Source organism: Dendrobates tinctorius, unplaced genomic scaffold (assembly GCF_039654945.1).
Source record: "Dendrobates tinctorius isolate UK_male_01 unplaced genomic scaffold, ASM3965494v1 ptg000079l, whole genome shotgun sequence".
Lineage (NCBI taxonomy): Eukaryota > Metazoa > Chordata > Amphibia > Anura > Dendrobatidae > Dendrobates > Dendrobates tinctorius.
The window spans coordinates 18,360,568-18,383,112 of NW_027361747.1; the positions used below are offsets into that span (position 1 = coordinate 18,360,568).

At 45.6% G+C, this 22,545-nt stretch overlaps 1 protein-coding gene across 5 annotated transcripts in view; it reads left to right on the top strand.

The window, feature by feature from the left end:
- EXOC1 (exocyst complex component 1) overlaps nt 1-18,006 on the top strand; it is a 139,592-nt gene extending 121,586 nt beyond the window's left edge. For 4 of the 5 annotated variants that reach the window (XM_073583566.1, XM_073583568.1, XM_073583567.1 and 1 more), the window contains 5 exons: nt 9,444-9,672; nt 13,695-13,878; nt 14,741-14,940; nt 15,946-16,140; nt 17,677-18,006. In XM_073583566.1, coding sequence (XP_073439667.1) covers nt 9,444-9,672; nt 13,695-13,878; nt 14,741-14,940; nt 15,946-16,140; nt 17,677-17,829 — 961 coding nt within the window. In that variant the 3' untranslated portion in view covers nt 17,830-18,006. Of the gene's footprint in view, nt 1-9,443; nt 9,673-13,694; nt 13,893-14,740; nt 14,941-15,945; nt 16,141-17,676 lie in introns of those variants that run through there. The other variant, XM_073583570.1, reaches the window with a different exon arrangement.
- Nucleotides 18,007-22,545: the final 4,539 nt, after the last annotated feature.

Sequence of the window (22,545 nt, forward strand, 5' to 3'; positions counted from 1 at the left end):
TGCATTGTGCAATTGCTGAAAAAAATAAATATAAGTACCTACATATACAGTGGGGAAAAAAAGTATTTAGTCAGTCAGCAATAGTGCAAGTTCCACCACTTAAAAAGATGAGAGGCGTCTGTAATTTACATCATAGGTAGACCTCAACTATGGGAGACAAACTGAGAAAAAAAAATCCAGAAAATCACATTGTCTGTTTTTTTTTTCATTTTATTTGCATATTATGGTGGAAAATAAGTATTTGGTCAGAAACAAGCAATCAAGATTTCTGGCTCTCACAGACCTGTAACTTCTTCTTTAAGAGTCTCCTCTTTCCTCCACTCATTACCTGTAGTAATGGCACCTGTTTAAACTTATCAGTATAAAAAGACACCTGTGCACACCCTCAAACAGTCTGACTCCAAACTCCACTATGGTGAAGACCAAAGAGCTGTCAAAGGACACCAGAAACAAAATTGTAGCCCTGCACCAGGCTGGGAAGACTGAATCTGCAATAGCCAACCAGCTTGGAGTGAAGAAATCAACTGTGGGAGCAATAATTAGAAAATGGAAGACATACAAGACCACTGATAATCTCCCTCGATCTGGTGCTCCACGCAAAATCCCACCCCGTGGGGTCAGAATGATCACAAGAACGGTGAGCAAAAATCCCAGAACCACGCGGGGGGACCTAGTGAATGAACTGCAGAGAGCTGGGACCAATGTAACAAGGCCTACCATAAGTAACACACTACGCCACCATGGACTCAGATCCTGCAGTGCCAGACGTGTCCCACTGCTTAAGCCTGTACATGTCCGGGCCCGTCTGAAGTTTGCTAGAGAGCATTTGGATGATCCAGAGGAGTTTTGGGAGAATGTCCTATGGTCTGATGAAACCAAACTGGAACTGTTTGGTAGAAACACAACTTGTCGTGTTTGGAGGAAAAAGAATACTGAGTTGCATCCATCAAACACCATACCTACTGTAAAGCATGGTGGTGGAAACATCATGCTTTGGGGCTGTTTCTCTGCAAAGGGGCCAGGACGACTGATCCGGGTACATGAAAGAATGAATGGGGCCATGTATCGTGAGATTTTGAGTGCAAACCTCCTTCCATCAGCAAGGGCATTGAAGATGAAACGTGGCTGGGTCTTTCAACATGACACTGATCCAAAGCACACCGCCAGGGCAACGAAGGAGTGGCTTCGTAAGAAGCATTTCAAGGTCCTGGAGTGGCCTAGCCAGTCTCCAGATCTCAACCCTATAGAAAACCTTTGGAGGGAGTTGAAAGTCCGTGTTGCCAAGCGAAAAGCCAAAAACATCACTGCTCTAGAGGAGATCTGCATGGAGGAATGGGCCAACATACCAACAACAGTGTGTGGCAACCTTGTGAAGACTTACAGAAAACGTTTGACCTCTGTCATCGCCAACAAAGGATATATCACAAAGTATTGAGATGAAATTTTGTTTCTGACCAAATACTTATTTTCCACCATAATATGCAAATAAAATGAAAAAAAAACAGACAATGTGATTTTCTGGATTTTTTTTTTTCTCAGTTTGTCTCCCATAGTTGAGGTCTACCTATGATGTAAATTACAGACGCCTCTCATCTTTTTAAGTGGTGGAACTTGCACTATTTCTGACTGACTAAATACTTTTTTTCCCCACTGTATGTCATGAAATATATATGATTCTAATCTCAACGGGCCCAAAATATGTAACAACAGCAAAATTTCATAACAATGCATAATGCAGTCGCTGTATCAAAAAATATGGGAGCACATATAATTTATAAATACCAATAGCAGCATAAAATAAAGTGCATCGTGCAATGGCTGCATAGATATGTTCTCAGAGCACTCCCATAGACATCAATGATAGTGAATCAATATGCATGTTAATATATGATTAAACAGAGTCATTCTACCGAATAAATCATAGTAACTTACACCAACAGTGTCTTTAACCGGCGATCTTTAGTACCCCGCCTATCTGGCTTCCTCAAAACAGGGGCATACGTGTGCGTGTAATGAAAGCGGCCTTAAATATCCTGAACACAGCTGCATCAAGCGTCCATGTGATCCGCTGTAATTCGCGCATGCGCCGCTTTACCAACTCCCCTGCTGAACAAAATGACTTCTGGCCCAGCGAATATGGAATGCACTGCATAACGTGTGTGCACCACCGGAAGTCAAAAGGGTCGTTCCAAACAACGCGTGCGCGCCACAGATCACGGATACGCACCTGCCTAATCAAGGAAAGATAATAGTGCTGCAGTAAAAGTGCTACATAGAATTAGTAATAATATAAATAGTAATAAATGGTGATTGAAAATTAGTATTAGCAAATAATAAATGTGAATGATGGTGAATTATAATAACATTATTAATAAAAAATCATAAGTGTTCTATATAAGTGTAAAAATAAAATGATATACACAAGGCCAGACAACATATACCCTATACTCTCTGACATATCATATTAGGCATAATTATGAATGTTTAACAGCTATAAATTTATATAATATTATATAATATATAACAAAATAAGTCCAGCAGTCCCATTGGGCATTCATGCTTGTATTCTTCATACTGTGCTCCATACATATCTTTGGACTGCCAAGGTAGTCTGTCATAAACATTGCTGGATAACATATTAGAACCACCAAGATGATCTTTCACAAGTAGTGCCAGACAAGGATATCTCAAAAACTAGATATAAACATAAAACATAAACAAAATAAATAAAAGCACACACAAATGTATAATAAAAACAGAATAGTGGAGAAAAATACTAAAACCAGATGGAATTTGTCACGCTCACCTGTTGTAGCTGTCAGGAGTGGCGTGACAGGTGAGCGTCAGCGGGCCCTGAAGATGCTGAGACTCCAGGGGAAGGTAAATAATAAAATTAAAAAAAAATATTTTTATTTTTCCATTTGGGTTAGGGCTAGGGTTGGAGTTAGGGTTAGAATTAGGGTTGGGGTTTGGAGTTAGAGTTAGGGTTGGAGTTAGGGTTAGGGGTGGGTTGGGATTAGGTTTAGGCTTGTGGTTAGGGTTAGAGTTGGGATTAGGGTTAGGTGGTGTGTTGGGGTTAGGGTTGTGGTTAGGGTTATGATTGGGATTAGGGTTAGGGGTGTGTTGGGGTTAGGAATTGGAGTTAGAATTGAGGGGTTTCCACTGTTTAGGCACATCAGGGGGTCTCCAAACGCGACATGGCGCCACCATTTATTCCAGCCAATTTTGCGTTCAAAAAGTCACAATGCTCCCTCCATTCCGAGCCCTGACGTGAGCCAAAACAGTGGTTTACCCCCACATATGGGGTACCATCGTACTCGGGACAAACTGGACAACAACTTTTGGGGTTGAATTTCTCCTGTTACCCTTGTGAAAATAAAAAATTGTGGGCTAAAAAATCATTTTTTGAGGGAAAAAAATATTTTTTTTATTTTCACGGCTCTGCGTTATAAAATTCTGTGAAGCACTTGGGGGTTCAAAGTGCTCACCACACATCTAGATAAGTTACTTAGGGGTCTAGTTTCCAGAATGGGGTCAAATGTGGGGTATTTCTACTGTTTAGGCACATCAGGGGCTCTGCAAACGTAATATGACCCCCTCAGACCATTCCATCAAGTTGGCATTTCAAAACGTCACTACTTCCCTTCCGAGCCCTGACGTGTGCCCAAGCAGTGGTTCAGCCCCATATATGGGGTACCATCGTACTCAGGACAAACTGGACAACAACTTTTGGGGTCCAATTTCTCCTGTTACCATTGTGAAAATAAAAATTAGCGGGCTAAAAAATCATTTTTTGAGGAGAAAAAAAATCATTTTTATTTTCACTGCTCTGCGTTATAAACTTCTGCGAAGCACCTGGAGGTTCAAATTGCGCACTATGCATCTAGATAAGTTCCTTTTGGGGGTCTAGTTTCCAAAATGGGGTCATTTGTGGGTGAGCTCCAAAGTTTAGGCACACAGGGGCTCTCCAAACACGACATTGTGTCTGCTAACGATTGGAGCTAATTTTCCATTCAAAAAGTCAAATGGCGCTCCTTCCCTTGTGAGCCCTGCCGTGCGCCCAAACAGTGGTTCCCCCCAACATATGGGGTACCAGCGTACTCAAGACAAACTGGACAACAACTTTTGGGGTCCAATTTATCCTGTTTCCCTTGGGAAAATAAAAATTAGCGAGCTAAAAAATCATTTTTTGAGGGGAAAAAAAATGATTTTTATTTTCACGGCTCTGCGTTATAAACTTCTGCGAAGCACCTGGAGGTTCAAATTGCGCACTATGCATCTAGATAAGTTCCTTTGGGGGTCTAGTTTCTAAAATGGGGTCACTTGTGGGGGAGCTCCAAAGTTTAGGCACACAGGGACTCTCCAAACGCGACATGGCAACCGCTAAATATTCCAGGATATTTTCCGTTCGAAAAGTCAAATGGCGCTCCTTACCTTCTGAGCCCTGCCGTGCACCTAAACAGTGGTTTATGACCACATATGAGGTATCGGTGTACTCAGGAGAAATTGGCCAACAAATTTTAGGTTTCATTTTATCCTGTTGCCCATGTTAAAATGAAAAAAGTGATGCTAAAAGAAAATTTTTGTTGGAAAAATTAAAATGTCCATTTTTTCCTTCCATGTTGCTTTAGTCCCTGTGAAGCACCTGAAGGGTTAATAATCTTCATTGTAGTTTTGAGTAGCTTGAGGGGTGCAGTTTTTAGAATGGTGACACTTTTTGGTATTTTCTGCCATATAGACCCCTCAAAGTAACTTCAAATGTGAGGTGGTCAAAAAAATGGTTTTGTATATTTCGTTGTAAAAATGAGAAATCGCTGGTCAACTTTTAACCCTTATAACTTTCTAACCAAAAAAAGTGTTGTACATAATAAGTGAGTACACTATTTACTAAGGGACTGTGCTATAAATAATAAGGCTACATCCCTTTATCCGTGTGCAGTGTTGGTGTTCTGCCTGCTTTTACAGACACATTGAGCAAGTCCTATTGTGATTCTCAAAATCGGATCAGAAGGGGACATTCTCTGACCACCTCGGATCTCATTCTCATCCGTGATTTTCATGTATGTGTGAATGGACCTATAAAACTGAGTCCGTGTGCCATCCAATAAAAAAACCTGGAAGCACACGGACATTTCACACAAATGTGAGAATGTACAATAAGGGATTTTACAAAAAAAATTACCACTTCACGTCTCGCATCGCAGATAAAGAATAATATTTACATAGAGCCACTTACCGCTGACGTCTCATCTGATTAGAGCCGCTTTCTCCTGTTTGTTCTCCATCTGGTCAGACCTTCATGTCGTCATTTCCCAGCCACAACTCGTCTTGTTACGATGATCAATAATATATATGTATATAGGTGGGCACTACGGAAAATATGACATGAATATAACTGGGTGCAACACTGTGCCAAGTACATAAAATGGAAAAAAAGGGAGAAAAGAGACACAGGATAACATGCACGCAACAGCAGAATGTCCATGTGAGAAAAGGCTTTTATTGACATACAATAGCCAGAGAGACGAAGCTGCAGGTTAGCAGCGACATGCGTTGGGTTCTGTGGGCAGTGTGAGTATGCTTAGGTAATTTTCATGTGATCCAGCAATTGCCTTCCCTCATCTATGGACTTGCATGGTAATCAATTGGATTGTTTACATACCTACAAGTGACTATTAGACTGATCGGACTTTATTGCTGCAAATTGTCCATATGTTTATACTAAACAATTTATGCATATTATATGGTGATAGAGGGCACTGTTGTGAATGCATTTTTTTGAAACACTTATTTATATAAACATTTCTTCCTTTGTATACTGCATGTGTTCTCCACCTGCCCACTTTTGTTTCATTTGTGGTTTTTTATTGTTTTTATTGTACACTTGGATCTCTCTGGCTATTGTATGTCAATAAAAGCCTTTTTTTCACATGGACATTCTGCTGTTGCGTGCATGTTATCCTGTGTCTCTTTTCTCCCTTTTTTTCATTTGTTACGATGATCGTCTCAGCCCTGAAAATAACAAGGTCACATACATTGTATACATACATGTCTCCCCTTCCCCTAATACAGATATGTACTCCACCATTAATATATTTTTTTAAATCAAATTTTTTTTTATTGAATTTTATAAAGATTAACACACAGAGAAAAACAACAACCAAACACTGGAGAAACACAGCTCTCCACCCCCCAACCTTAAGAAACATTATTCATGTGTTATTTGTACATCTTGGCTGTGTAAAATCAAATTGGATGAACAAATATTTGAACATAGTAACAATAGTCAAGCCAATACCAATGATATAATATTAGCCACGCACCATTAAAAATATAAAGTGATAAGCAGCACTGTGTCCCCCATTACCTATAATCTCCGACTCCCAATAATATAAACTATTCAGTCTGTGACTCTCCTCAATTAACTGTAAGGCTATGAGAATACGGAAAAGTGAGTGAAATCCCAGAAGTCTCATGCACACACCACTTATTTTTTCTTTGCAGATTTGCAGCAAATTAAAATCTGCATAATGTCAATTCTTGCAGCATATTTCACCCGTATTAACGGGGAAAAATGCATAACAAATGCTAAGCAAAAATGTGGGAAAAAAATAAAATATAAATATGCAACTTTCTTCCTGTCACCACATTAGCATATGCAGTAGAATTTTCTTCTGCAAATCCTGAACATGTGCACATAGCCTTAGTCCCTGTCCTGTGTCCCCATCATTCATTATAAGTACTTGATAGGATCATAATGAATTTGGGGTGGGAGAAAACGCTATCAAGTACTGAGCATCCTCCGCCACCTCCTAATTCATTACAAGTTCCTGACAGCGTCTTCCACCTTTCAATTAAAGTGTCCTATGCACCCTTATCGCCTCCTCTCTCAATCCCCAATAAATTTTAAGCCTCACAATGAATTGTGAGATCAGGGAGGATGCTGTCTGCTTCTGATATTCATGCCGAGAGATTGGTTCGTTCTTTTCACTGGGCCCATCCTGATCGGCCTGGTGGCTTGGATGAGGGTTCGGTGACCCCTCCTCAAGGGGGGGTACTGTTGTGAACACTCTTAACCTGACTTCTGAGATCGGGCTCCCCCCTCTGGTGGTGGCTGCGGGTAGTGGAGCTGGTCGGGTTGACAGAAGTCCATCACCTGAAGACGATGAGTGGAAGTCAGGTATTACAGACTGGGAAGTGAGCAAGCTTCGCTCAGTTGCTGCTGGTGATTTGTTTTTCTTCCTGAGCATCTTGAAGTCTCCTTGTCCCCTGCTTGGTCCTGCATCGTTCAGATAAGTTAAGTTATTTGTTTGCTGGAATCTTTTCGCATTTCATCCAGTTTTGTCTTTCTCTGCTTTCTGCTTTGCTGTGTGGGTTCAGCATTGTTCCCTGCTGGCACCGGTGCTGGACCCTGCTCCATATGCCACAGCTTATGTCAGTCTGTTCAGTATTGCTAATCTCCTGTTATAGAATTGTCTTTGGTTTTGCTTCCAGTTCACACCAGAATGCTGATTTACTGGGGGAGAGGTCGTGTGGGCTTAGTATTTTTGCATATCAGCCGTGTTGGATTTTTTAGGGTTTTTGCGTGATTGCAGACAGTATGTTTTCTGTCCTGTGCTATCTAGACAGTTTGGGCCCCATCATTTGCTTACTCTATTTTCTGCCTGTGTTTGTGCCTCATCTTGTCTCACCGGCAATATATGTTTGGGGGCTATCTATTCCTTTGGGGTTCTGCTCCGGGGAAGTTTAGCTTTCCCCTTTCTTGCTTTAGGCTTAGCTAACTCTTTGGCTGTGCTGAGGCTTCTAGGGTATCATAGGTACGTCCCACGGCTAATTCTAGTTGTGTTGTTAGGTTTAGGGGTCTGCAATCCACTAAGTTGCCAACCGTTCTGGTTGCCTCGCTTATTTCTCGGTTATCCTCCTCAATGACCTAATCATAACACTTATCGCCCTCCTTCTCCGCCATCCAATTCATTTTACATCCATATCTAACATCCTCCCCCCATCCTCATGTTTTAAGCCCATTATAAGTCCCCCTTTCTCCCATCTCAATCCCTCACACCCCTCATTGTCCTCTCCTCCACCCCCATCATTGCCGTCTTCTCCACCCCATCATTGCTCTCCTCTTTCTCCACCCCTATAATTGCACTCTTCTCCTTCCCCTTCATTGCGCTCTTCTCCTTCCCCTTCATTGCGCTCTTCTCCTTCCCCTTCATTGCGCTCTTCTCCTTCCCCTTCATTGCGCTCTTCTCCTTCCCCTTCATTGCGCTCTTCTCCTTCCCCTTCATTGCGCTCTTCTCCTTCCCCTTCATTGCGCTCTTCTCCTTCCCCTTCATTGCGCTCTTCTCCTTCCCCTTCATTGCGCTCTTCTCCTTCCCCTTCATTGCGCTCTTCTCCTTCCCCTTCATTGCGCTCTTCTCCTTCCCCTTCATTGCCCTCTCTACCACCTACACACACACAGCACCACTCGCCTCTCTGTACGTTACCCGCACACACACACACCAATCATCTCTCCGCACATTAGCCTTAGCATCTTTGTCGCTGGTAGCTTTCTCTCTGAAAAAGCCACGCGCTGAATGCTGAGGTCCTGCTATCTGCTGGAAGCAGGATGCATCCCTGCAGCTCTCTGCCCTCCACACAGGAGGGCTATCTGACCAGGGAGGGATAAATAGGCCAGTTTGCCCTCAGTGTTAGTCGCCCTGCAGGGGCCCCCCTCCACCTCCAGGCCCCGTTGCAGTCACATCGGCTGCACATGCGGTATGTCCGCCCCTGGCCGTGAGTCATTTATACCCACAAATATGTAATGCTAGCTTTAGTGAGATATGTAGAGTTTAAAGGGACCATGATTATATCTATTTTTTTTCAAATGTACACATAAAGTGTGTAATCTGTTAGATCTGCGCCAGTGTCTCCACTTGCCGACCTCTTGTTTACCATTACCATTCAAGTTGGAACAAGAATGGTCCACCAGTGGCCTCCATAGGATAACACTTATCACAGCACTGAGCATACACTAGTTTTACTTGTCATGTGCAGTGTCTTTCATTGTAGACCTCTCATGGACAGGTCTGGTCATATCATCGGCCATGTTTGGAGTAGAACGCCGTACGGTCAATAATGAAGATTCGGCTGAATAAGGGGACTGCATTAAACAAATGAGAAATGCTCCCAATAGTGTGTGATGTTTTCAGAAGCATTTCATGGTCTGCAAATGGACCTCAAAGCCTAGTCTGACCACAGATCCCCTAGCCACATCCTCATATAGTTCAGGTTGGTCCTAACATCACAGTCCTTGTACTACAGTCATGTGAACCCAGCCTGCGGGAAATCAAGGTCAACCCCTTAGTTGAACTTTGGTGGATGATGTGTACTTGGTCCTCTTACGTGTTGGTATGGGTTCCTGGTACCTTATTTCTTACATTGGTTTGGTGACTACTTTCTAGGAAGGAAATGATCCGACAGATGATGACACACATCTTTCGCTGCATAGAACCAGAGCTCAACAACCTTATCGCTTTGGGAGACAAGATTGACAGCTTCAACTCTCTGTATATGCTGGTGAAGATGAGCCACCACGTGTGGACGGCAGAAAACGTGGACTCTGCCTCCTTCCTCAGTACTACACTTGGCAACGTTCTGGTTACAGTTAAAAGGAATTTTGATAAATGCATAGTAAGTGGGAAGATCCGTATATCAGCTCACACATTTGCCTGTAGGACCTTCTGGATTATGCTTGCCTACCGGCAGACTAATTAATGTCCAAAGGGAATATTCAGCTAAGGGATGTCAGACAATTGACAGATGTAGTAGCGGGAAGTGTAGCCAGTTTTCTGATATTGCCTAAATTTTTGGGTTTTTTTTTTTTTATATTTCTGAAAGATTTTATTGCTTGACCATTGACAGTTTTATTTTCTTTATTGCTTTAGTGGGGGACACAGGTAACCATGGGGTGTATGCTGCTATCGCTAGGAGGCTGACACTAGGCAAAAAAGGAAAATAGCTCCTCCTCCACAGTATACACCCACTGACATGCACCAAGTACTTCTGTTTAAGCTTAGTGTCTGTAGGAGGCAGACCTGGATCTGCTCCCAGATCTGCAATTTCCTTTTCAGGTTCCCTGTTTGTGTTAATTAACCTTTTTCCCTTTGTCTTTCAGGTTCCTCTTTCTTAGGGCAACATGGTGTAATTTCTCACCCTGTTTTTCCATGCTTACGTGCCCGAGAGAGCAGTGTGGTGATGCCCACATCGCCGACTCTTGGACCCCCAATTCAGGACCTAATCCCCTATCACCATTAGGGGTGCTTCAGGGTGATTTCAGGTGGCCAGTCCTTTGCCTTTTCCCCACCCCTCTCCTCGGAGAGGGCTGGGAGGAAGACGGTGGTCACCAGCTTCTTGTAAGGGGTTGACGCCATCTTCTGCACAGCCTCATTGCTGCAGAGGGACAGGAACTCACCGCACAGGTATGTCTCCTTCCTTTCCCTTTGCAGCGGCAGGCATCATCCCTGGAACACTGTCCCTTCATTGCAACGGGACAGGACAGCGTTAATGGAAGGGAACAGTCGGCACAGCCGCGGCCATTTCTCCCTTGGACAGTCTTGATGCTTGCGGATACTCCCCCTCTCTTATGCTGGCTTCATCGATTCTCGTACTTTTTAGCCACTCACTGTCGCACCTTTTAATCGCGGATTCTTTTTATCCAATAGGGGAATTCTTCCTCTCCTTCTCTGGAGGAGAGCTTGCTTTTTCAGTGCATTTTTCGCTCCTATCACGGAGCTTCTCCTTCCTGGATATTAACGCCCCCGGTGTGTCAGCGAGTCGGAGGGGGACTTTCGTTTTCTCCGGCCAGCAGATCTTCCTGGCATGTCAGCCAATAGGATGCTAGCTTTCTCTTTCACCGGCTGGCAGACTTCAGGGTGTGGTGACACAGCTGAGACTGCATCAGCTTCTTACACAGCTATATCCTGCGCTCTCTGCAGACCTGCGAACACTCTGCACACGGGGGACACAGCTATATCCTGCGCTCTCTGCAGATCTGCGGATGCTCGGCACACAGGGGGACATAGCTTCCACAGTTCATTCTGCTGGTTTTTGCTGGCATCAGGTAGGCTCTGTTCTTCCTGTCTTGGCTTTTCCACAGCAGTGTCCCCAAGGCTCAACTTATGCCGAACCCTATAGAGGCTTCTTCTTGCCCCTCTAAGCCTACTGTAATTCACTATACCTGTGCCCTTTGCAAAAGGAAGTGGCCTTGAGGCCAGCCCTCCCCTTTCTGCTTGTTCTGTAGCCCCTCTACAACTTCTGTCCCACATGAGTCCTCTAATGCCTGGGATGAGAGAACTCCCCTCCCTCCGGAGTGGTCTGTTGTCATGTCACAGTCGGTCACCGACCTGACAAAAGTTTCACAGTCCCTGGTCCAGATTCTGGAGCGACTTACACATTTGTCTACTTCCACCAGTGCTCCGAGCGCCTCTCACAGTGATTTGCACGCTCCTGACCTCGACGTTCACAGGGACAAATCGGGTACAAAGCAAAGGAAGCGGGCTCTTTCCAATTCTTGAAAGAAAAGAGAATACACCGCGCTATGCTGGGAAGTCAAAAGCAAAATAGCCCAGCATAGCGTGGTGTATTCTCACCTCATGCCCCCTCCTTGGAGGCGGGTTTTGGGTCGGATGTAGATTCCCAGTCTGAGTCCGATACGGACCAGACTTCAAAGAAGCTGGATATGGTCAGTAGCCTTATCTTAGCAATTACCCAAACTCTGAACCTAAAGGAGAACGAGGCACCTGCTCAAGAGCACTCCGTTTCCTTCAAACGGGTAAAACGTCCTTCCCGGAATTTCCCTAATCACAGGGAATTTGAAGCGATTGTCTAAACACTGGGAACACCTTTCCCAGAAAGGAAGCAGCTACATATTCTCTATCCCTTTAGCCCAGACCTTGTTGATAAATGGGCAGAATCCCCTAATGTGGAGCCGCCGGTTTCTTGCCTGTCTTCCAAGACAGTCTTGTCTCTACCAGACGGTGCATCTCTTATGCTTCTACGGATAGATTAAATCCTGGGCTGTTAGCCTTTGAAGCAGCTGGCGCCTCCCTCTGTCCCATTTTTGCCTCCAACTGGGTGGCAAAGTATGTCTTATAGGGCAAGAATGCTTTGTCAGGGTGTTCTAGCAGCAGCTCCTCCGGTGGCAGATCAGATTGCCCATGCCGGCAAATATCTTTTGACCGCTTCCTTAGATGCTGCTGGTTGATCCACCAGGGCTACCAGCAACATCTTTGCTGTACGCCGCATTCTCTGGTTGAAAGCGTGGAATGCAGATCCACTGTCAAAAAGTCCCTCACTGGCCTTGCCTTCCAAGGCTCTAGACTTTTTGGGTCGCTTCCCCAGTCGATGTCTAAACATCTTTTTAATAAGAAGAGGTCAATTCAAATTTTGTTCCTTTCATGCCTTCCCTGCTTCAGGGACTTCTGCTCAGCAGGGCCGCTCTTCCGACCTTGGGACTGCTTTGGGTCGACCCATGGTTACCTGTGTCCCCAATGAAGCGATAAAGAAAGGGATTTTTGGTACTCACCGTAAAATTTCTTTCTTGGAGCTTCATTTGGGGGACACAGCACCCTCCCTAACTGTTGGCTCTATTGGGCCTATGTGCCTATGTTGTGTTGGTACATATGTTGAGTTTTGGTTGCTTCTCCTACTGCTTTAACACGAACTGAGGTCCTTTGTGCATGTCAGTGGGTTTATACTGCTGAGGAGGAGCTATTTTCCTTTTTTTGCCTAGTGTCAGCCTCCTATCGACCGCAGCATACATCCCATCGTTACCTGTGTCCCCCAATGAAGGCTCCAAGAAAGAGATTTTACGGTGAGTACCAAAAATCCCTCTTTCGTTCTTTTGGGGTTTTTTCCTCTTCTGCCAAGAGGTATAACTTTTTTGTTTTATTTTTTATCAAAATAGCCCCATGACTGCTTGCTTGTTTTGCGGGATGAGTTGAAGTACTGAATAGCACCATTCATTTTGCCCCTAAATGTATTGAAAAAGCAAAGGAATAACCCAGGTTGGGTGAAATGATGACAAAAATAATGCAGTTCCTGCATTTGTTTTTTAAGTTGTGTTTTTACAGCGTTCATTGTATGGATTACGTGACCTGGCAAAATTATCCTTTTTTGTTTTAGTGGTAAAACAAAATGGAAGAATTTTGTTAAAAATAAAAAAAAGGGGGTTTCTCTTTGCATGTCTGGCTGACATTTTTATTGATACTTCTTTGGGGTACACACAATAGTGTGGCAACAGATTAATGGCAACTTTTTTTAAATTTGTTTTATGGCATTTGCCTCTTATAATTTGCTCCGCATCGGTGGCTGGAAGATATAATTTCCATGTTCACATGTATTTATTAGTCTTAGTGTATATGTATGAGTAATCTAATTTCTATGCAAACAGCAATGAATGATGTGTATTCTGCTTACTGTGTTGCGTAAGATGACTCTACAGGTGGGAAACTCAAAGCTGTAGCTGCATTGCACTTGGTGATGGTCATAGGTGGTGAAGGAATCGACAGGCTGTACTCTGCTTACTAAGACTAGCTCTTTTCATTGCTTAACACGTTCTTTGCTGTTTTTTGTCCATGTTATCCCTCCTCCCTTGTGGCATTTAGTTTTGTCATGTCATAATCGACTGACACTTCTGTTCTCTCCTTGTTTAGACCAACCAGATCAAGCAAATGGAAGACGTTAAAATCTCAAAAAAGAGCAAAGTCGGCATCCTTCCATTTGTGTCTGGGTTTGAAGAGTTTGCTGAACTGGCAGAGTCAATCTTTCGATCAGCTGAAAGACGAGGAGACTTGGATAAAGCTTACACAAAACTGATTAAGGCAGTTTCCATTAATGGTAATTTTTTTTAGGTAATAAAACACAAAATCCTAAATGTAGGAAGCAAGGCGTGTACCTATTGCTCTCTAAAGCATATCAAGCAGTTAATGGACTTATTTGTTTGTGGGTCAAGCACTAAAGAAAACAATAGATGGATAGAAATACTAACATGTAATAGAATAATAGGTTATATTGCTATTAATTGCCATCTGTTTTTACTAGAAGATGCACTTTGTGTCAAGAAAAAAATCTTGCTAAAAAAAAGTGCGCGGATTGTAGTTTGAAGGCAACTTCTTGCGATTGAGGAAAAGGTTGACGCAGCGTCATTACCGATCACTGAGAGTAGTATGCAGCGGTACAGCACTCTGCTCTAACTTGACATTGACTAGTAAGATTGGTGCCGGACAGGAGAGAGAGCTGACTAGATTAAGGACTTTTCAAGGACTTTTCAGGTGCCTGGAAGGAACTTTAAAAATTGTGAATAAAGTGTGTAGCAGAGGAGCGCAAGTGGGTGTAGCAGAGTTCCATGTGGCTGCACCAGAGGTGCGCAAGTGCTTGTGGTTGTAGCGGTGGTGTGTGCATAATGTGTGTGCTGTAAAGCTATATGTGTATAACACATAAGCTGCGGAGGAACACTAACAGGAGAACGATTACCTCCCTATTCTTCCCCTATGCATTAAATTAGTGATTTTGACCCCATTAGGGAAGATTTAATAAGTAGGGAATGTTTTTCCTGTTTTCTCGCTGTCTAAACCTGCGGTGCATTTTATAGTAAGTTGTGTGCGAAAAAAGTACGGTAGTTATGCAAAGACTTCTACACACAATACTGTACATGAAGTAGCTGAAAATAAAATATCTTCTCATTTCTCTCTTCTATCAGTTGAAAAAGTTGCAATTGAAAGTCAGAAGACTCCTCGAGATGTCGTCATGATGGAAAACTTTCACCACGTATTTGCTACTCTTTCGCGATTAAAGATCTCCTGTTTGGAGGCAGAAAAGAGAGAGGCCAAGCAGAAATACAACGACCATCTGCAGTCATACGTCATACACTCCCTGGGACATCCTCTGGAGAAATTAAATGTAATGTTTTCTCTAAGGCTCATTCCCTGATGCATGGTTGGAGGTGGATATGATATATGCACTATTGCTTTTTATAGGGGTTATCTTCATTCTGCAGGAGCACACTGCTTCCCTGCCGCTGGGTTTCCGGCTTGTGGGGTGCAGTATGCTCCTGATTGACTGGCAGTTCGCACCTATGGCATGATTATTCCAATGGCCCCAAACTGTGCTCTCTACGGCTGCAGGATAGTGGCGCTGAAGCCCTTACAAGCTCCATAGGAAGAGCTCTGCGCTACTTGCTTAAGAGACAGCTAACTCTGATCGACTGCAGTGGTGGCCAGAAACTAGGCAACGGCTGAAAAAACAAAAAGAAATACCTCTCCCTCTGTTCTTGAGAACAGAGAGGAATTTTAACGCATTTCTAATGATGAGACAAGCTCTGCAAGTCTCGTATGCAGAGGTTCACGGAGCGGCAGCACCTTCCCCATGCGCAATAATGTTTTTCTACAGTTTGACGAACAAGCGCACTGCCTGCCTCAGTGTACAATCGGAAACATATGAAGGTACAAGAACAGCTGCGGATTTTAACTGTATTTGCATGCAGACAATCTGCAGCAGATACTGTCACACAAATGGTTGTGATTATAACAAATTTTCAATCACATGATGTCCAATTTTTCAGCACAGTAATTGAGTTGCTGTGTGGATTTTAAAAATGACAGCATGTCCATTTTTTTCAGATGCAGATATGACCCCTTTGACTGTGTGAGGGGTGAAATCTGTTGCAAGTCTGCAGTAAAATCTGCACACATGAAGTTGCAGCATAAAATTGCACTACATGTTGATCCCGTCTAACTCCCCGTACAGCACTACAGGTGCCATATTGGAGTCAATTTGTTTGTTTTTTTGCACTGAAGAAAAAAAAAATCTACCATTGTCACATTATTCAGTACTAGGCTTTGTGTACGGTTGATGCTTATTTAGACTTTAACTAATTTTTAATTCATTTACTTTGCTACTGCAAAGATTTTCTTTGAAGGGGTGAAAGCTCGAGTCGCCCAGGGAATCGGCTATGATGAAGTCAGCTACCAACTGGCATTCAGCAAGCAAGAACTGCGGAAAGTCATAAAGGACTATCCGGGTAAAGAAGTGAAGAAGGGACTAGATAACCTCTACAAAAAGATGGACAAACACCTGTGTGAGGAGGAGAACCTGCTGCAGGTGAGTGGAGAAAGCCTCGTTCAAAGGGCAGGGTCACATGGCTGTATAACTTGTGCAAGAATCGCATCGTAGTGCACGGACTGTCTCGGCACCTCTCCTGACCAAGACAACATGATGGATTACTGTGCAGCTGTCAAGCTCAGGTCAAAAGAGCCAACAGCCAGTACGAGGTTTACCATGCGATTCTCGCACCAGAAATACAGCTGTCTGACCCTGCCCAAAGAAACCGTAAAGCTGCAGTTCAACTAAAGATCATGGGAGCGAGCAGAAAGTGTTCACACCTTTCCAACCATAATTGCTACTGTCAACCTCTAGCATAGAGAACAAGACCCTGAGCCCAGTAACCATACAATATGATGGACTCGTGCTCACTCTGCTTCTTAGAATCATTGCTATTTAATAAATCCATGACTGGATAGGTAAGAACTGTCTAATCCCTGGGGTACCTGGCTGAGGGACCTTTAGAGATTTGGACTTATTAACTGACAATGTTTATAGCATTCATTAGAACAGGGTCAAAAGCCCTCATTTCTCCTTGCAGCATTGCCATGATATTCCAAGTACCCTGCCACTCCATTTATTGACTTTAGGACTAACGAAAACGGTGCGTACTACGCTTGAGTGTATGTGTCAGCCCCATAGAAATGTAGAGTCTTGGTGTATGGCATTGGTGGGGAACGGCCGCAAAGTCCTTTCCTCCTGTCCCAGGCAGATTCTGAGGACCGGAGTGCGTACTGAAGAGATGCTGGCTGCCAGACCTTTAAGTACTTTTTGCAGCGCAAATACGTACACGCAGCATTCACTACTGAACAATAAAGGATTAAGTCCTTACACTGGCCAGTGACAGAGTGAGGACACACTTAGCATAGTCAGCTCTCTCTGTACTCCTGTCCCACCAATGGAGACTGCAGCAACAGTCGCTGTAATGTATATGGCCTAGGACCAGCCTCTCCTGTGACGCATGCACATGTCCCCAGCCCCTCCTGTGACGCATGCGCGTGCCCCCTGCGTCGTCTTTTCAAAATTCATCGTAAAAAGATGACCGCGCTCGAGACGCAAATCTGGAAAATCAATTGTGAGTAGCAACATCAATTCCACCTAATATCACAGCTTCACCAAAGAGAAGCAGCTCCATTAGGGGGAGTTACCGTAATTAATGTTTATGTAGCAAGATAAATATCAAGTTGATAATTTTGTTTGGCCCCTGAATGGTGTTGTAGAAATTCAAATTGTCCCTGGCAGAAAAAAGGTTCCCCACCCCTGGGGTATGGGCTCCATTTAAGCGCCTCACCACTTTGTTGGTGGTGTACTGGGAGGAGAAGGCGGGAGGCAATGGACTGTGGTCTAGTGAACGGTTGTATTTTCATTAAAGTCTACCTTTAGCAAAAACTGTCTCGTCCACCGAGCAGTATGTTGTGATTGTTAGTTCTCCTATCTGAATTTTTCTTTTTTAGTGTAATGAATTTAGTATTGACACCTATATGTGACGTTACTGTCTCCTTACCAATGTGTTGTGGCGCCTCTTCTGTTCCCCAGGTGGTTTGGCACACCATGCAAGATGAATTTATCCGCCAGTATAAACACTTTGAAGGTTTGATTGAGAAATGTTACACCGGAGCCGGCATCACCATGGAATTCACCATCCAAGACATCCTGGAGTATTTCTCTAGTATTGCACAATCTCATTAGGAAAGCTGGAAGCACTTAAAGGAATATTCCGAGAAAAAAAGATTTACCAAGAGAACCTCAAGGTGCGGCTCATGACTCCTTGAATACATTGAATCTGCCGCAATATACTGTAACATGTACTAGTTGTTTTTTTTCCTGGCGTTTTCTTTTAAAAAATAAAAAGCACTTTAAGTGTCATATGCAAACACCATTTTTCTTTAGCCAGCCACAACTCATCTCATTGTGATCCTGAATGAAATGAAACTGATTGCAGGAAACAAACCAGTGTCATCATCTTCTGTCAATAAGGCCTCCATGACGGCTGCCGCTGGTTGTCGTTAGTAAACTAGATCGGCCTAATTCTGCAGTGTTGTATTTGCAGATTCTTTTATATTGCATACATGGATGGCTTTACGATCAAGAAGGGTGACTTCCTCATTGTGAGCTGTAATATATTAGGGCAGTTTTGCACCAATTAGTAGACCCATTCTGACTACTGAGCATCCTGACCGTCACAGATTGCCACATATGTTGGCTCCGATCAAGAGAACGGGCAGACAGGTTTTCTGATTCGAGTACACACCACGTGAAACCAGCCTTGAAGATAATACATCCAATCCTACCTTTTTTTGCTCTATTAAAGTTTATTTCCAACCAGGGGTGTCAGGCCCTGGAACCTAGAGGGCACAAAAGGTCTTTTTGGGCCTATATGAACAGCCTATTGAACACCTGTAATAGTTTGGGTCCGTGTTGAAGAATTTGATTTGTGGACATGAGCTTCACGTTATACCACGGTTTCCAGATTATCAGAAAAACTATTATTGTGCACGTATTCACTATAATCACTTTCCTGTATTATTGGAAAGTCTTTAAAGGGGTTATCCTTTTTTATGAGGCTAAGAACTTTAAAGGCATGTAGCTGCTAAATACCTGCCTGTTCCACCTAACGCTGGCTCAGTGAGATCAGAGTGTTCCTGCCGGCAATTCTTGCTGCCGGGCTGCTCTGTCCACGGGGCGTGACTGCCAGCATCATGCTGATTGACATCCAGCTCCCCGCAGTTAGGCAGCAGAGTGACGACTGTCAATCTGCATGACTTTGGCAGCCATGCACCATCAACGGAGCTGAAGAGAAGTGGCTGCTCTATCAATGTGACTTGGTGCTGAATCGCCGGCAGGAGCGGTCTGTGACCTATTTAAACCAGCAAAGATCGACTGGGGCAAGAGAAAAATAAAATAGTCCTGGATAACCCCTTTAACTTATTTCCTAATGTGGCTTTAATAATGGGTATTTCTTGTTCGCCTTATTGGGGGACACAGAGTCCATGGGTGTATGCTGCTGCCACTAGGAGGCTGACACTATGCACAAAAAAAGGTTAGCTCCTCCTCCGCAGTGTACACCCCACCGACCGCCAGGAAGTTCCTCAGTTTAGCTTAGTGTCAGTAGGAGGTGGACACGGGTCTTTTATTAGACCCCTATCTACCTCGTCGTGCGTCGTTCCTTTACAGGTTTCGGAGGGATACGGAGTGAACAGTCACATCCGTACTCCCACAAAGAGACTATGAGTACGGCGTGTACTGCCACCCCGTATCCGCATAGGTCTCCGCGGCAGGACCAGGAGCCTCGCACAGGTGCGTGCCAGCTATACGGACGGTCCTTGCCCCCCGCCTCCCACCATCTCGCCTACCAGAGCCTGACGGTTGGACGAGGCGTGGATTCCATAAAGACGACAGACAGCGTGGGATTCTCAGGTACCTTTATTGTGGCCCCAGGCCAGGGTGAGTATGCGGTCTAGCGGTCCCCCGGCGTTTTCATCCTAAGGCGGTCGCCAGGGGACCACGGTAGGGCCTGCGCGCCCGCTTCTCCCCACGGTCGCCGCATCCATGAAGGCCCCTGTTCTTTTGGGCCTTGTTCTGCGCCCCCCCCCCCCCCCGTTTTTTCTTCATCCCGGCAGGGGTATACAGGGGTCGGGCTGTGGGAAGCAGGGAAGCGGCCCAGGGTTGCGGCCCGGTGTTGCGGCGCGTCTTCCGCGCCGAGCCCCTGCTGACAGGCGGCCGGCGCTATTAATTTAGGCCCCGGCTTCATCTCGGGCCTACCGCTGCGTCGCGGCCACGCCCCCTGCCCCTTTCTTCTAAGCGGGCTTCTTTCCCGCCCGTCCTAGGCCTTCCCAGCCCCCTTGTCTCACACCAGCCTGCTATTGGACAGCGGGTGGTGCTAAGGGGATCTCTGCGGCGAGCTCCGCCCTTCTCCCTCTGGCAGCGCGCCCTTTCCCTGGTGGTCGCCATCTTCTCAGCCTGCCAGCCGGACCTCATTCCCTGCCGGATTTCGGTCGCTGGGCCTTTTTTCAGCCGGATTGGCCTGGCCTCATCCTGCAGCCAGATCAGAGAGCGTCGCCCTTGGGGACACCGGACCGTGAGTAGCTCTGCACCTGCAGACTGACACCCTTCTCTACCTTCTGTCCCCCAACCGGCCGGCACTGCCTCTCTTTTCACTATGTCCAACGCTAAGTCTGATTGTACCCGCTCTGCGTCCAGCCCGACGCCGCTCAGGAGCCTTCCATAGCCCCAGGGGCGAGTGAGCCCCCCATGCCGGGTTGGGCCTCCTCTCAATCACAGTCAGTGGCAGACCTCATCAAGGTGTCTCAGTCCCTAGTAGCCGTTCTGGACAAGTTGCCCTTGGGAGCTTCGGCGGGACCCAGCACGTCTCAGGACGTCCCATCTGAGCCAGCCAGCGGCAGTCGCAAGAGGCCCAGGCAGGACCTCCAGGCGGAGTCCTCCCCTCGTCCTACCTCACCCCATAGTCCCCAGCAGTCTCCCTCTCGGGCCTCCTCCCCCGAGTCAGGCGAAGCGCTTTCGGAATCGGAAGGGGTCTTAGAGCTGGATTCGGACCAGGATGCGAACATGAAGGTTACGGTGCAAAACCTCATTGCCGCGATTCACCATACCTTTGACATCGCTGACGCCCCTGCGAAATCCTCAGATCAGGAGGTTTCGTCCAGACGGGCGGAAACACCATCCAGGGTGTTTCCCTTCCATTCTGAGTTTGGAAAGATTTTTACAAAGGAGAGAGAAGATCCGACCAGACGCTTTCAAAGAGGAAAGCGTCTCGGCGTGCTGTACCCGTTTGCTAAAGAGCTCACGGACAACTGGGCCGCTTCTCCCTCGGTGGACCCTCCCGTGTCCAGACTTTCTAATAATTCGGTCCTTCCGCTGTCAGGTGTGGCGTCGCTAAAAGATTCTAATGATAGGATCATAGAATCTCTAGCAAAATCTGCCTTCGAAGCAGCATCAGCAGCGGTATGTCCAGTCTTTGTTTCTTCTTGGGTAGCAAAGGCCATATCCACTTGGGCAGATGACCTTCGGCAGGGCATTCTGGATAAGGCACGACCAGAGCATTTGGCCGATCTCGCCAATCAGATTTCCCATGCGGGGGATTATCTGCTTTCTGCCTCCTTGGATGCCGCATCTTGCGCAGTTCAAGCGTCAAGTAACATCGTGGCAATCCGACGTACAATTTGGCTCAAGGCCTGGCAGGCGGACTTGTCCTCTAAAAAGTCTCTGACCAATCTGCCTTTTCAGGGAGTGCGTCTCTTCAGATCACAATTGGATCAGATTATTAAGGACGCTACCGGAGGTACGAGTTCTCTTCTCCCCTCCAAGCCTCGCAGACCTCCTCCAAGTCGTCAGTTTCGTCCCTTTTCGGACTTTCCGCCGTTTCAATACGGCGGAAAACCCTTCCAACCAGCAAAGGCCACAGGCACGTCAGGAAAGAAAGAAGGTTTCCTTCAGGCCCACTCCGTCCTGGCGGTCCCTCTCTTCCCAGGGAAGACCGTCTAGATCTGGACGGTCTACGTCCGCATGACTACCATCGGTCTCCCGTGGGTCCCTTCCAATTGGGAGGTCGACTTCTCTTCTTCAGCGACGTCTGGCTCGCCTCAGTAGAGGACGCTTGGGTCAGAGAGATTGTATCAACAGGATGCAAAATAGAGTTCTTTTCTCTTCCACGGGATCGTTTCTTACAATCCCGTCCGCCGAGGAATCCGGCCTTGGTCCCGGGGTTCGGTTCGGCCATCGCCTCTCTTCTCAGTTCCGGGGTGATTGTGCCCGTTCCCGAATCGGAACGCTTCACAGGGTTTTATTCAGACCTGTTTGTGGTGCCGAAAAAGGACGGGACAGTTCGACCCATCTTGGATCTCAAGTTACTCAACAAGAGAGTTCGCCTTCGCCACTTCCGGATGGAGTCAGTTCGCTCGGTAATTGCTTCCATGGAGGAGCAGGAATTCATGGGTTCCATAGACATCCAAGATGCCTATCTACATGTGCCCATATTTCCCGGACATCAGAAATTCCTGCAGTTTGCGATTCTTCACGAACATTACCAGTTCGTCGCGCTTCCTTTCGGGCTCGCCACCGCTCCCAGAGTCTTCACGAAGATTATGGCGGCGTTGATTGCCTTGTTGAGGATCAGAGGTCTCGTTCTTTTTCCGTACCTCGACGATATCCTGATCAAGGCCCCCTCCTTTCAACAGGCCCGCCTAAGTGTGGCGATCGTTCTAGACACCCTGTCCAGTTTTGGGTGGATCGTCAACCGGGAAAAGTCCTGTCTGGTCCCTACTCAACGCCTTGTGTTTTCTGGGCCTTCTGTTCGACACTCGTCGGTCAAGGGTATTTCTCCCACAAGACAAGATTCTTTCCCTGCAGCAGGGCGTGCGATCATTACAGATCACACGATTTCCATCC